Below are 14924 nucleotides of genomic sequence, written 5' to 3'. Positions count from 1 at the left end.
TGTTACAAAGTATACTAACATTTGTATGGTATGCATAATAATGGATGCTTATGTAGATCGTAAACAAGCTCCAAAGTCAAACAAGAAAAAGGGAAAATATAAAGTTATCGAATAGTTGGACATCCTTAAATCATACTAGTGAGGCATATCAGGTGAGTGCATTTATTGTACTTATATGACATGAGGAAGATTTGCGATGAGTCAACCTTAAAGTTTTTTTTAAATGTATTTTTACAATATTTTGATATATTTTCATAATGTGTATGGGAATGATATTATGAATAAATATTAGAGTATGAACTGCTCTAAAATGAATAGATGAATGTTGATGTTGTTCAAGGTTATCGATGTTGCAGAAATAAATGTTTAAATCTGTGGATTTGACTTAAAAGCCCATTGTATGTGCATTGAGATTCATATGTGCATTTCGACATACTTTGTGTATAATAGTATCGATCGGTTTTTTTAATGCATAACGGTGCATTTTCGGCATAAAAGGTGCCACCCATGTTATTCAAAATGAGGTGAGTTACCATTTCGTGTATGAAAGTTATCAATCGATTTTTCCAAATGCATAAAGGTGCATTTTCGGCATAAAATGTGCCACCCATGGTATTCATAATTAGGTGAATTACCATTTCGGCACTTCGGTGCAATGCATGTACCTTGCATTCTCAGTTCACATATATTGGGCAAAATAAAAGATAAATGGAAAAATATGGATAGATATGTATGTTGGGCATAATAAGAATATTAAAATGATTATATGAAAGAAACTTGGTTTAACTGAGATGGTTTTAAATGATTATTATGAAATATACTATTTATTTCGTATTTTGATAGTCATGATATACTTGTGTATGAATTACAGTTCATTTACATTATTATGCCTCACTATGTAAATACTTAGCATGTGTTGATTTCACATGTAGGAAATAGCAAAGACTAGCAGAGCAAGGATTGCAGCAGAGATCATCAATCCAAGATTGACACATCAGTAACAGTAGGATATTTATGTCTTGTTTTGATAATTAGATGGCATGTATTTGAATTTAAGAAAATGCTCTGGAATGTATTAAAGTTATAATTTTTGTAATATGTTACAACGAATGTTTTATTTTATATTAAAATGTTTTGTTTTGTTTTCAAAACAAAATTTTATGGGTTAACATGTAACACCCCTAACCGTATTTGACCCAAATACGAGTCTGAGATATCACATCATCTTTTAAAAACCATTTCTTATTTAAGTAGAGGAAATTTTCATATATATATATATATATATATATATATATATTAAGCATACTAAATAATTTACATATATTACTCAAAAGATTAGAAAACGGTTCAGAGCTTCTACTATTAAATTCTTTAGATACATGCCAATAATATAATACAAAAAAAGACCTACTATTAAATTCTTTTAATCTGCTCTTTGTAGAAGCAATGATGTCCCTTCAACTATCTTCTTAACGAACTTCTCAGATCCTACGTGTGAAACATTCACACGCTAAGTCATAGACTTAGTGAGACATGTAAATACACAATGTAAACTAACAAATGCATATACATATCATGTAATACACCTCATACTTATATACATATTTAAACCATCATTAATATGCTTATCATTTCTTATTTTATTATCATTAATTCTTTTCGATCATATGAGCATATACTTGACATAAACATATAATCTAAATTCTAAAACACAACAATACTTGAATAATTACTGCTATCATATCATACACAAGTACATATCATCTCATATCACAAATACACATATGCACTTATTATTATTATCATCATTCCTATTATCATATGATCCTGAACTTATCATTTATACATGTCATAGAGCACAAATACCATTTCACAAAAGAACACACATATTATCATAACAAGTTATTTATTATCTTTAAAGCCCATGTATACTTCTGAGAACTTAAGGTATGTGAGTACATAGAGGTTGTGCACATACGATGTCACCACAGCTCATAAAATTCCCACTAGGGCGCATAGAATTTGTCCCGAAGGACCACATAGAACACATATGTCCCGAAGCACCACGTAGAACCCTCGAATCTTGGCATGCCAACTATACCCCTAGCTCTCATAACACATAACATGGGCATTATTATTTATGTTATCACACTTTTGCATATTCATATCATATACACATATAAGCTCATGGTTTCTTATCACATAGCTCGTGTAATACTCACATAGAGTCTCGTATCTTCTTATCATATATCTCATATCACAAGTTCTTGTATATATATATATAAATATATAACATATCATCACGTAGCTCATGTCATTTCTCATAAAACGCATTATATCATGTAGCACATAGTTCATATCATATGGTTTATATCTTTTCATATCAGTACAACTAAATAAAACTCCAATTCAACTTTTTAACTTAAGGGGTATCAGTACTACAAGCATAGTACTGATACCTCTACTCTAAGGTACCGATACCTCTTCCATATGGTATCGATAATGTTCATACACATATCGATACCCCATGCATCAATTCCTCATAATTGGCCTTGTAGTATCGGCCCACTCAACAGGTACCGATACCCCTTACCCAGAAAATGCTTCTTAGCCCGAAATTTCCAACACTTTACCTCAAACTCTAATTATTTACCTCTCCTCATGCCCTTAAACTATCCATACACATGTATACCCTCTTTAAACACTATAACACTTCATTATCTTCAATATCTCACTATAACTCTTGAATCAAAGAATTTCATCAAATTTTCCATATCTTCTAAATTCAATTCTAATGCTTTAGACTTCTTAATCCTTCTTATGAAAAGTCAAAAACTCATCAAAACTCTAAAAACCAAACCATATCAACAATTCATCTTAAAACTCATTTTACAAATCCCTTCCTAATTCACTCGTCTTATTGTTTAAATCTTATATAAGCTTTCCTTAAGCTTATATGACAGCCAAAGAATCAAAACCCACCTAGAATTCCAAGAATTAAACAACAACATTAAACTCACCTTCTAAAGCTGGAGCCAACGTGAAGAAGAGAAAAACAAGAAGAAGAAGAATAAGAATAAGAAAACTTCCAGATAACTCTCCCCCACGTGTTTCACTCTTATTTAAGGGGAAAATATCTTTTAAAGGAAAAAGACCATAATACCCTTTCAATCTTTCCATAATTATAATTTAATCTAATACTGAAATATTCCTATTTAAGTCCTTGAACTTTTAAATTTTCCTACATTGTTCCCTAAATTTCAAAAATTCTCATTTTAGTCACTGACCTGGATTTCAGATTTTACAAATCTACCCCCTTTAAGAAAATTCATCCTCGAATTTTCACTTCATATTAAAATGAAGCAATCCTTTTATGATACTCAACAAATCTTGGTTTACTCTTACTATTAACCTTATACTCATATATAGTCCTCCTTCGAGACTCAATACAATTTATTCACTTGGAAACCATATCCTATTTATCTCTAACAATTCATTACTTATTGCTTCAAATAAAATCTTTCAATTGTCCTTCTAATTGTCACTTAACAAATACTATATTGATTCCTAAATATATTAAAACCAACTACTTTACCATATTATTAAAATTTACCTGCCAAAATCTTTGGATCCTCGAAATCTTCATCGGTCCTTAAATTATAAACTCGTGCAGTTGGTTGCATATCATGTTGAGTGAATGACTCATATTGATTTCTTCTACGATCTCTGCCTCTACTTCTCTGAGATACTATAACAAACCTCTCTCTCTATACTATCTCATCAGTTATAGGTAGACAATCTCCAATAAAATGTCCAACATCACAGCATCTAAAACAGGCTCCTGAAATCACTCTACAGACTCATGTATGATTCTTTCCATAATATGAACATTGCCTGGATTAACTGAGATTTGATCTTCTAGCAGTAGAAGTGTTGATTCCAACATATCCTGAGTTAGAGAATCTAATTCCCTACTTTTCTTTGATAGCGAGGAACTCGACGAAGTACCATTCGTTTAGACTTCTGAACTTTCTGCTCTTTAAATCTCTCATTTCGAGCTCTTTCTAGCGCTTTAGCTCAATTAACCACTTTTTCAAATGGTGATAAATTCAAGGCTATTAATAACTCTCTTAGCCTAGGGTATAAACCATCCTCCACAAACCAATCATATACATCCTTCTCAGTTGAAATAAGTTCAGCAGCAAAACGAATTAACTTGTTAAACTCACATTCATATTCATACACTGTATAATTCCCTTATTTCAAATTCAGAAATTCTTGCTTCATCTATCTAATAAACTGGTCACCAATGTACTTACACTTGAATTCTTCCAAGAAGAATAACCATGTCACTTGATCACCGTTCAATCTCATGGTGACATTTGTCCACCATATTCTATCCTTTTCCCGCAACAGCGAAACTATTCCACCCAATTTCTCCAGAAAAATGGAGTCCTTCTAACATTATCTTAACATCATTCAACCAAGGATCCGTGGTTACAAGATCTTCCTCAGCTTCACCCTTGAACTCGGGTGCTCCTAAACCTTTCAATTCCTTAGCTATATTCATTCGAGGAGCTGAGGACTCAGATGGTTGAAAATGTGACAAAATAGCGTTTAACTTCACGAAGAACAACCCTTGATCTCGTACTGGTACTTCTGGAGGTGTTCGCTCTTTACCATGCCTAGCCAGGGCAGGTGAATTGCTACTAACCTCAGATCTACCACTTCTTCTTTCACTTCGAGGACTCTCACGATCAAACATCTAATACATATCCATATAACTCTATTAGAAGACATTATACTCATGATTTTATCAGATCAGAAAATTTCACTTTTTGTTGGTATATATATCTTTTCAAAACACTTTTGACTTCAGTTTAAGCCAAGAATCGACTAAACATTAGCTCTGATGCCATTAAATGTAACACCCCTAACCCGTATCCGACCCAAATACGAGTCTGAGATGTCACATCATCTTTTCAAAACCATTTCTTATTTAAGATAGAGGAAATTTTCATATATATATTTTAAGCATACTAAATAATTTACATATATTACTCAAAATATTACAAAACGGTTCATAGCTTCTACTATTAAATTCTTTAGATACATGCCAATAATATAATACAACAAGAAGACCTACTATTAAATTCTTCTGATATGTTCTTTGTAAAAGCTATGTTGTCTCCTCAACTATCTTATTTGCGAACTTCTCGGATCCTACGTGTGAAACACTCACACGCTAAGTCATAGACTTAGTGAGACATGTAAATACACAATGTAAACTAACAAATTCATGTACATATCATGTAATACACCTCATACTTATATACATATTTAAATCATCATTAATATGTTGATCATTTCTTATTTTATTATCATTAATTCCTTTCTATCATATGAGCTTATACTTGACATAAACATAATATAAATTCTAAAACACAACAATGCATGAATAATTACTACTATCATATCATACACAATCATATATCATCTCATATCACAAATATACGTATGCACTTATTATTATTATCCCCATTCCTATTATCATATGATCCTGAACTTATCATTTATACATGTCATATAGCACAAATACCATTTCACAAAAGAACACACATATTATCATAACAATTTATTTATTATCTTTAAAGCCCATGTATACTTCTAAGAACTTAACGTATGTGAGTACATAGAGGTTGTGCACATATGTTGGCACTACAACTCGTAAAATTCACACTAGGGGTGCGTAGAATTTGTCCCGAATGACCACTATGTCCTGAAGGACTACATAGAACACATATGTCCCAAAGGACCACGTAGAACCCTCGAATCTTGGCATGCCAACTATACCCCTAGCTCTCATAACACATAACATGGGCATTATTATTTATTTTATCACACTTTCACATATTCATATCATATACACATATAAGCTCATGGCTTCTTATCACATATCTCATGTAATACTAACATAGAGTCTCGTATCTTCTTATCATATATCTCATATCACAAGTTCTTGTATATATATATAACATATCATCACGTAGCTCATGTCATTTCTCATAAAATTCATTATATCATGCAACACATATAGTTCATATCATATGGTTTATATCTTTTCATTTATCTTATGATTTATCCTTTATATTCACATAAATCACATACATGTAATACATACAATGCATATTCACACATACATGTGTTCACAAAAATCACATATATAAATACACTAACCTCTAAACATATGCATGGACTCAGGTACATCTAAGCATCATATCCCTATATGTTTCTATTCACATACTCATGTATCTTAATATCAGAATTAGACTTATCAAAAGTCTTAATTCCATAGCATAACTTACACTTATTATCATGTACTCACCTTGGTTACTTGCAAATATAAAATTCTCGTTCTCTCTGTCGAATCTTACTCTGACAGCCTGCCCGAACTTTGCTTCCGATCGATATCTACACAAATACAGAATTTAATGAATGTTGAGATTCGAATTACTTGATACGATTCAAATCAATACAACTAAATAAAACTCCAATTCAACTTTCCAACTTAAGGGGTATCAGTACTACAAGAACAGTACCGATACCTATACTCTAGGGTACTGATACCCTTCCTAGGTATCGATACCAAAATTAGGTTCGATGATCCCTTGTATCGATACCCTCCACATAGGTATCGATACCTCTTCCATATGGTATCGATACTGTTCATATAGGTATCGATACCCCATGCATCAATTCCTCATAATTGGCCTTGTAGTATCGGTACCCACTCAACAGGTAACGATACCCCTTACCCAGAAAATGCTTCTTAGCCAGAAATTTCCAATACTTTACCTCAAACTCTAATTATTTACCTCTCCTTATGCCCTTAAACTTATCCATACAATATAACACTTCATTATCTTCAATATCTCACTATAACTCTTGAATCAAAGAATTTCATCAAATTTTCCATGTGTTCTAAATTCAATTCTAATGCTTTAGACTTCTTAATCCTTCTTATGAGAAGTCAAAAATCTCATCAAAACTCTAAAAACCAAACCATATCAACAATTCATCTTAAAACTCATTTTACAAATCCCTTCCTAAGTCACTCATCTTATTGTTTAAATCCTATATAAGCTTTCCTTAAGCTTATATAACACCCAAAGAATCAAAACCCACCTAGAATTCCAAAAATTAAACAACAACATTAAACTCACCTTCTAAAGCTAGAGCCAACGTTAAGAAGAGAAAAGCAAGAAGAAGAAGAAAAGAGCTTCTAGATAACTCTCCCCCCACGTGTTTCACTCTTATTTAAGGGGAAATATCTTTTAAAGGAAAAGACCATAATACCCTTTCAATATTTCCATAATTACAATTTAATCTAATACTAAAATATTCCTATTTATGTCCTTGAACTTTTAAATTTTCTTACATTGATCCCCAAATTTCAAAAATTATCATTTTAGTCATTTTCCCGGATTTCGGGATGTTACGTTACAAATAAGATTTTTTTTTAAAAGTCATGTGACACTTGTGACTTGTGTTCTAAAACTTATACGGGAAATATTCCTATTTATGTCCTTGGCCAAACATTCCACGTCAATTGATGTTCTACATGTATCAAGAAAAGGTCTACCAAGAATAATAGGCACAACATCTCAGCTTTACAGTCTAAAATAATGAAGTCAGCTGGAAAAATTAAATTTATCCACCCTTACCACCACATCCTCAATTTTACCTTCTAAATTTTCATACGATCTATCAGCTAACTGATGTGTTACCGTGGTAGGTTTAGCTTCTCCCACTCTAAGCTTCTAAAAAACGGACTTAGTCATAAGATTGATACTTGCGCGCGCCCAAGTCACACAATGCTTTCCTAATGTACTGGTTACCGATAGAAAAAGGTATGTAAAACTTCATGGGTCTTTCAACTTATGAGATAATTTATTTGTCAACATTGTAGTACACCCCTCGGTAAGTGCAAATGTTTTGAATTCTCCCAACATTTTCCTTGAAAGAATGTATTTCATAAATTTTACATAGTTTGGCATCTGCTCCAAAGCCTCCACCAACGGGATGTCGATGTGGAGTTGCTTGAGAACATCCAAGAATCTCCTAAACTGATGTTCTTGCCTTTGGTTTTATAAACTTTATGGAAATGGTGGTGGTGGACAAGTTTCAAACAATGGCTCTTTTTGTTTTGTAGCTGCATTCTGACTAGTACTGGGTCGTGATGTTGTTGTGGCATTTCCTTGTACAGTATCCTTCAAAAATGGATTCTTCATCGTCTGATTAGGTGTTTCGTTGTGAACAAACTCTAAACCATATGTTTTTGCAACAATTTTCTTTTCAGTTTCCTCTAACTGAGTATCGATTCTCAAAGTGATTGCTTGCAATGCTCATTCTCGTGTTTTCAAACATTCTCTGTATTACTTGGAAAATTTCTCTGTGGTTTAGAATTCAGAACACTCACAATATGTCCCACGTGATTCTCTAAAGATCTCAAGGATTCGGCCTATCTTTGAATTACAACATCATTTCTTACCATATATTTCTTCAAAAAAATATCTTCACTCGTTCAATACAAAGAAGACAACGATGCTTGATTCTGATGTGGTCTTTGTTGTGGCAAATTTTGGTTGAAACCAGGTGGTCCTTGCATAACATTTGGCCTAGCATTATTAGAATTCTCGGAACCTTGATTTCCCCACCCAAAGTTTGGATATTGCTTTCAATCTACATTATAAGTATTAGAATATGGATTGTTTTTTCCTATTGTAATTCCTCATATAGTACATTGATATTGGGTTTGACGAACATTCATCAAACACATGATCTTCACCATAATAGACTCATGACAGAATAACGATTTTGGTCTGCTTTACCTTGGCAGGCTTCTACATGGTTTTAATCATATTCGCTAAGGAAGATACATGGGCGGAAAGGAACGTAATGGCATCAAGCTCGATGGCACTAAGAGCTCCTTTTCTCGTCCCTATCCTGGTGGTTTATTCTACAATATCATAAGCTTCATTATAAGAAATCCAACAAAGTTCCATTTGTCGAGGCACCAATTATCATCCTCGTATTTGCATTCAATTCATTATAACGTATTGGAAACCATGCATAAGACATTTTTTAAGCAAATCCTTGTATTGTTCCCATGCCTCGTACAAAGTTGTCATTTGCCTGCCTGAAAGGTGTTATGTCATTTCTTAATATAGCATTCATATTAGTTATATTATACCTGCGCAAAAATCTCTGACATGGATCATTACAAGATGTGACTATTCGTGATGGCAAAGCATTGAGCCATGCTCTCGCTCTATCCCGCAAAGAGTAAGGGAACAATTTCAATCTCAAGGCGTCTTCAGGAACACGTTGTTCTCTAAACGAATAGTAAACTTCCAGAAATAAGCGTAGATGTAATATGGGATCTTCTATTGTCACACCACCAAATTAACCCATCGTTTGGAGCATTTGAAACATCATTGGTTTTAGCTTAAATTGTGCAGCTTGCATCTGTTGGTATGACAATGTCAGGATTTAAATCATTCAAAATATAGGAACCACATGTTCTCGATTGGTTGATCCCGATCATCACGCCTAGTAGCAACATGAGGATTTTTGTTTTGAGCAACAAGATTGGCTTGCTCATTTAGAACAGGCTAGTCATCACCCTATTAAGCCATGTTGCATAGTTCTCTTCTCCTTCTCTAGAGAGTTCGATTGATTTCTCCGTCAAAAGGATAATGATTTTCAATCAGAAATACCCTTCACATACAATGGCTAGTGAACCTGTTGATTGCAAAAGACTTAACAAATTAAAATGGATAAAAGTGCAATGACAAACAAATAATACTAATTTCCAGTCCCTTGCAACAGTGCAAAAAACTTGTGTGCAAAATAATGTTACGATAATATGTGCAAGTATATACGTCGAACAATGTAATAAAATGGACATAAAATATCAAATATCAAACTTACAAGGACTGAATGTATGATTTGTTTAACTATTGCAAAGGATTGAAAATTATCTGTTGAATGTCGAAATAAATGTAATTATAAAGAATACTAAAAAACGTGAATTCAGAATTAACTAGCAATCAAGAGTTTGAACAAAGGTTGAATAATGATAATAGTTTTTCTTTAAATCCTTGAAGAATGTTGTAACAAACTTACGATTACTGCTTGCTAAAGCTTGAATGTGGACTGCCAATAGCTAGTCCTAGGGTCACTCTCACTTGAAGACTTTATATGTCTATAGGTTCTCGGTTCAGCAACACTAACAATATCTAACCTACTGCTCCATGTAAGGCTTGGTCTCTAAGCCTAAAGAAGGCTAAGAGAATCTATCGAGTTCTCACTTACACTATCCAATTAAGTTGAAGCACCCTTAACCCTAGCAGATTTAAGAATGACTTAAGCTTCACTGAACAATTGTCATTGTCTTGGCGAAATTCAAAAACATGAAAATCAATTGAGCAAAACAGAGGAAGTAATTGAATATTAAATTAAAAGTCCATCAACATTAAAGAAATAATACAAGTTATCTTAAGCCTTAGTAAAATTAGCTCATGAATGGGTAACATAAAAACATCATCAATGTTTTAACCATCATTCTCAATCAACGAAAAACAAGAAAAAGACAAATGATAAAGCTAAAATGAATCTGGGTTTTGGATTTCTAATTCGATTTAGTTTTGATCTCGAACTTCTCACTTCAATGGAGGCCTTTTGTCAAAGTTTTTATCCTTCAGTCTTGTTCGCTCTTCGATTTCAATTTGATCGTCCTCCTTCACGTGGCTCTCTCTTCTCTCGTATCATTTTTCTCGAGTTTACCTCCTCATTTTTTAACTTAAAAGATAGAATAATTATCGGATAAAATGTAAATACATAATAATAGAAATTGAATTTCAGCTTTTTTTTAGGGCAAATGAGTAAAGTCCATGTATTAGTAAGAGTGAAAATATAAATTTACTTTTCTAAACTCAAAGTTAAAAATAAAAAAGCTAGTAATCCCAACTTGTACTGTTGATTTAAAACTACTGTTTTCACCATAGTTTTTTCTTCAATTTTTACTCGTTTAGTATTGATTTTATGGTTAAAATTAACATTTTAGTTAAAAGTACTTTTAAACAAATTATCAAACGTACCCTTATATTAAAGAAAAAGATTGTTTAGACACTTAAAATGATTAAAGGATATAATAGACACTTATTTTTTAATTTAGCATAAAAGATTCAATAGTTCTCTCCATCAACTTCGCAATCAATTCATCACTATATATATATATATATATACGACTTGTTTTTTCCCGTAAATACAAAAATTATTGTAATCTCTGAATAGAGGAAGGTAATAACGTAAACATTATGATTCCAACTCCAAAATCCAAACCTACTGAATATCATATCTTAATGTAACTGAATGAACTAATTTAACTAAGCCGGCAAATCACTGAGTATTCAACTCAGCAGCAACTTGATAACTGTCATTTACAGTACAAATGTTCACTAAGAGTTTGTTCATCTCTAGTTGCAGTAGCAAAATATCAGTTGGGACTCGACTTTAAGCACCCAGCATTGTCAAAACCAACAGACGCCTAGTTTTGATATCTAGACAGTCAAAATTTAATTCGAAAGAAACTTCGAAAAGCAAGGGCTTTATCCTTGTTCCGATCAAATAAATAACCGACCTTCAATATACATGGTAAATATAACTACTTTAATAATACTTGCCGTATCTTCCCCATATACACAGCTAATGACAATACTGAAAGTCCAGCTGAAATATAAAGCAAAAGAACACCTGAAGTTACTAAAATCCCATATCCTGCGAAACTGCAAAAGGTTTAAAAATGAAGAAAAATTAGTCAAATGCTAAAAGAATGATTCAACCTGGATTGTTAGGGCGTTTAATGTGTTGGTCAAGGAAGCAATTGTATAAACCTGCTATCCCGAGTAGCTAGAAGGATTGTTAATGCTGCCATTTGTGTGGCAGTTTTCCACTTCCCCAGGTTATTAACCGCAACAGCCTGATAATATATCAAACTTGTAAAGAAAATTACAGCCAGCCTCCGAGCATTTCCTCAAGAGAAAAATAAAGATCTGACAAACCTTTAATTTATAAGGAAAAATTAGTACCTCTAAAAGCTTACTATCCTTAGAAGCAGCCCATTCCCTAACGGCAGACATAGTTATCTACAAATAAGTTGCCAGCTATTTGTAAGATGCCTATAAATGATTCGTTTATGTAAAGAAAATATAAGTACATGTTACCTCTCTTCCAATAATGACTATCGATGGAACAATCAGTAGCCACGGCACTTGCCTAAATATGGCAACGTTCACAGGTCTCGAACATAATAAAACCAATGTAGCAGCAACCATAAGCTACATTCAACAGGTCAGAAAAAAATACATAATAGCTATGTTACTCGGACTCAAGTGTGAAATGCTCATTATTTTCTCCCTAAGCTTTTTCCATGTATTTGGATGGTCTTTAAAGGGCCATATCCCAATGCCCATGTCCGAAAATGCATCAGGCATGGGACAAGAGTATTTCAAGAAAAATGAAGTCCAAGCCACGTAGTGAAACAGTTCAAACACGTTAATAAAGCAACTTTGGCAATTAGACTGTCTAGAAGATATCCATAAATTTTAGCATATAAAAGAGAGAAAAAAAACAGACCTTGTCTGCAACTGGATCCAAAAATGCACCAAAGACAGAATGTAGCCCCATCTGAAAGACATAACAAAGAGTTTATTTCGATCAACTGCAGTAACTAAATCATACAAAACAAGAGGAAAAGTGAGACTTCCATCATGTCTAAACCAGGGGTTCATTGAAGCCATACCTAAGGATAGGAATAGATAGTAAGGATTCAAATAGTTACATATATCCAATTTGCTCTTTGTGGATTCAGAAAATATTCAGATATTCTAATTTCAATACATTATCAGAATCCGCTTTACTCTTGAGGAGAACCAATTGGGGTTCAAGTATCCTTTACCAAAACCACTTTACTTTTGTGGATAACAGATTTGGATTCAAAATTTTAAATATCTGTACTGAGTATCCACTTCAGTTTTAGTAATAAACGAACAGCTTGTAAAGCAAATTTGCATATTCGAAATCTGATTTTATAGAAATTGCAAATTTTCAACCCATTGCCATCCCCAGTCATACCTTCCGGGCAATGTACCCATCAAGCCAATCTGTAACGGCAGCTGCAACAAATATACTAGTCGTAGAAGGCCTTCCCCACCAACTATCTACATAAAAGGCTAAAAACATAAAACCATTCAGTTAGTCTCATTGAAGTTTTCACGTTAGCCATACAGTAAGCGATTGCCATTAAAGTTTAAAAGTATGTCACCTATGCATCCAAGGGTTTTGCTAACTAGTTACCTAAGTTACTATTTAAAGTAATACAATAGTTAATAGTTAATTGATGATTATTGATTTATTGAAAATTGTAACCTTAAAGAGCACCCTAAAAGCCTTTGTTAGAAAACTTCTACATCTAATAATCCATAAGTTTCTACATATCATGTAAACAGTACCATATTGCAAACCTATCATCAGTGATCACAATTCACTGGAAAGGCAATTTTCAGAACAAATAATGACTGTAGTTTCAAAAATTATCAAACAATAGCTGAGAGACATCAAACTTTACAAATGAAATTAAAAAAAAATTGGCATATTTCATAACATCACACATGAATTTCGCAAAAAGTAATGATTGAACATCAAAATCACAAACATATGATTTAAACGTACAAAAAAAATACCTTACAAACCTTCATTTATCTTCCAAAACTATAAACTAGACTTAGCGATTCGTCTATTTTGTGTTATAATTCCTATTTTATAGATTTTTATACATTCGCATACTGGTATCTTGTTCATATTTCAGTTATTTTCTCGTCACGTCTGGCAATACAAGGCCTAATTTTATAAACAGATTTTAATTAAGTGTCTAAATCATGGAGGCAGCAATAAACCCTAATTGCATTACATCAAACTGAAACCTGATTATCAAATAAATTCAATGGGAAAAAGATTAAGAACATAAAACTCAATAAAAAATAAACTTAACTGAAAATCAGGAGGGGCACGGCAGCGACGCGACCAAGGGTTAAAACAGTAGGCAAAGTAAAAATTTTGGAAGAAGAATTGTCAGAAGAAGGCAAATTAGGGCCGTGCTTGCGTTGTTGGGTTTCTATCAACGGCAACGTTTTGGAATCCGAATCCATATCCGTAAGGATACGATCACATCCGGAAGCCGACTCGTGTAAAGCTCCCTTATTGTCTGCAGAGGAAGCGAAACAGGTGGGAAAGGGAAATCTAAAGAAAGGAAGTAGGTTTTTCTTGGGAGACCGGAAATTGCTAAATTGAGTCAAGGGTGAGAAAGGGGAACTCGTCCGCCGTGATAGGTGGAGTGGTGATGGGGGCCGGGCGGCGGCGGCGGTTGTTATTGTTCGGACACAATGAGCGGGCTTGACGTAGACTGAAGCTGCCAGGCTCAGTTTAAGCCCTGACATTTTGCGGGGTTTTAATTAATATTTGAGTTTTGGTTATTTATGGAGTTTTTAGGTGCTTCACACAATCACACCCTCACGGAAAATCTAAAATAGGATAAACTACACATGAAATTATGGAAAGGGTGATAGAGATTAGGTTGAGATAGATTAATAGGGTTTCAGAAAACTAATTTGGCTTTATGCCAGGCAGGTCTACTACGGAGGTGATTCATCTACTTCGACGACTTATGGAGAAATATAGGGGGGAAATAGAGATCTTCACATGGCGTTCATTGACCTTGAGAAGGCGTATGATAGCATTCCCCGCGATACGATCTGGAAGACCTTGGAAACGAGACAAATCCCAACTGCTTATATCCGGGCGAT

At 33.4% G+C, this 14924-nt stretch overlaps 1 protein-coding gene across 1 annotated transcript; it reads right to left on the bottom strand.

Annotated features, from left to right (window-relative positions):
* Positions 1-11658: 11658 nt before the first annotated feature.
* On the bottom strand, positions 11659-14590 carry LOC120155398 (CDP-diacylglycerol--glycerol-3-phosphate 3-phosphatidyltransferase 2-like). The gene is made up of 7 exons (XM_039166962.1): positions 14114-14590; positions 13198-13295; positions 12700-12750; positions 12288-12401; positions 12153-12209; positions 11958-12043; positions 11659-11849 (listed from the first exon to the last, which is right to left on the bottom strand). The coding sequence occupies exons 1-7, from the start codon at positions 14556-14558 to the stop codon at positions 11729-11731; spliced, it is 972 nt and encodes a 323-aa protein (XP_039022893.1). The 5' UTR covers positions 14559-14590; the 3' UTR covers positions 11659-11728.
* Positions 14591-14924: the final 334 nt, after the last annotated feature.

Source organism: Hibiscus syriacus, unplaced genomic scaffold (assembly GCF_006381635.1).
Source record: "Hibiscus syriacus cultivar Baekdansim isolate YM2019G1 unplaced genomic scaffold, ASM638163v2 tig00111191_pilon, whole genome shotgun sequence".
Lineage (NCBI taxonomy): Eukaryota > Viridiplantae > Streptophyta > Magnoliopsida > Malvales > Malvaceae > Hibiscus > Hibiscus syriacus.
Note: the sequence above shows the minus strand (reverse complement) of the source record. Positions and strands in the feature narration are given on the sequence as shown.

What these genes read in the sequence shown, in the direction of transcription:
- LOC120155398 (XM_039166962.1), bottom strand. Translation starts at nt 14,558, where the DNA reads ATGTCAGGGCTTAAACTGAGCCTGGCAGCTTCAGTCTACGTCAAGCCC. An exon ending in TGGATCCAGTTGCAGACAAG is followed by an intron (nt 12,402 to 12,699) that starts GTCTGTTTTTTT and finishes TGTTGAATGTAG; the next exon opens with CTTATGGTTGCTGCTACATT. An exon ending in TAGTCATTATTGGAAGAGAG is followed by an intron (nt 12,210 to 12,287) that starts GTAACATGTACT and finishes ACTTATTTGTAG; the next exon opens with ATAACTATGTCTGCCGTTAG.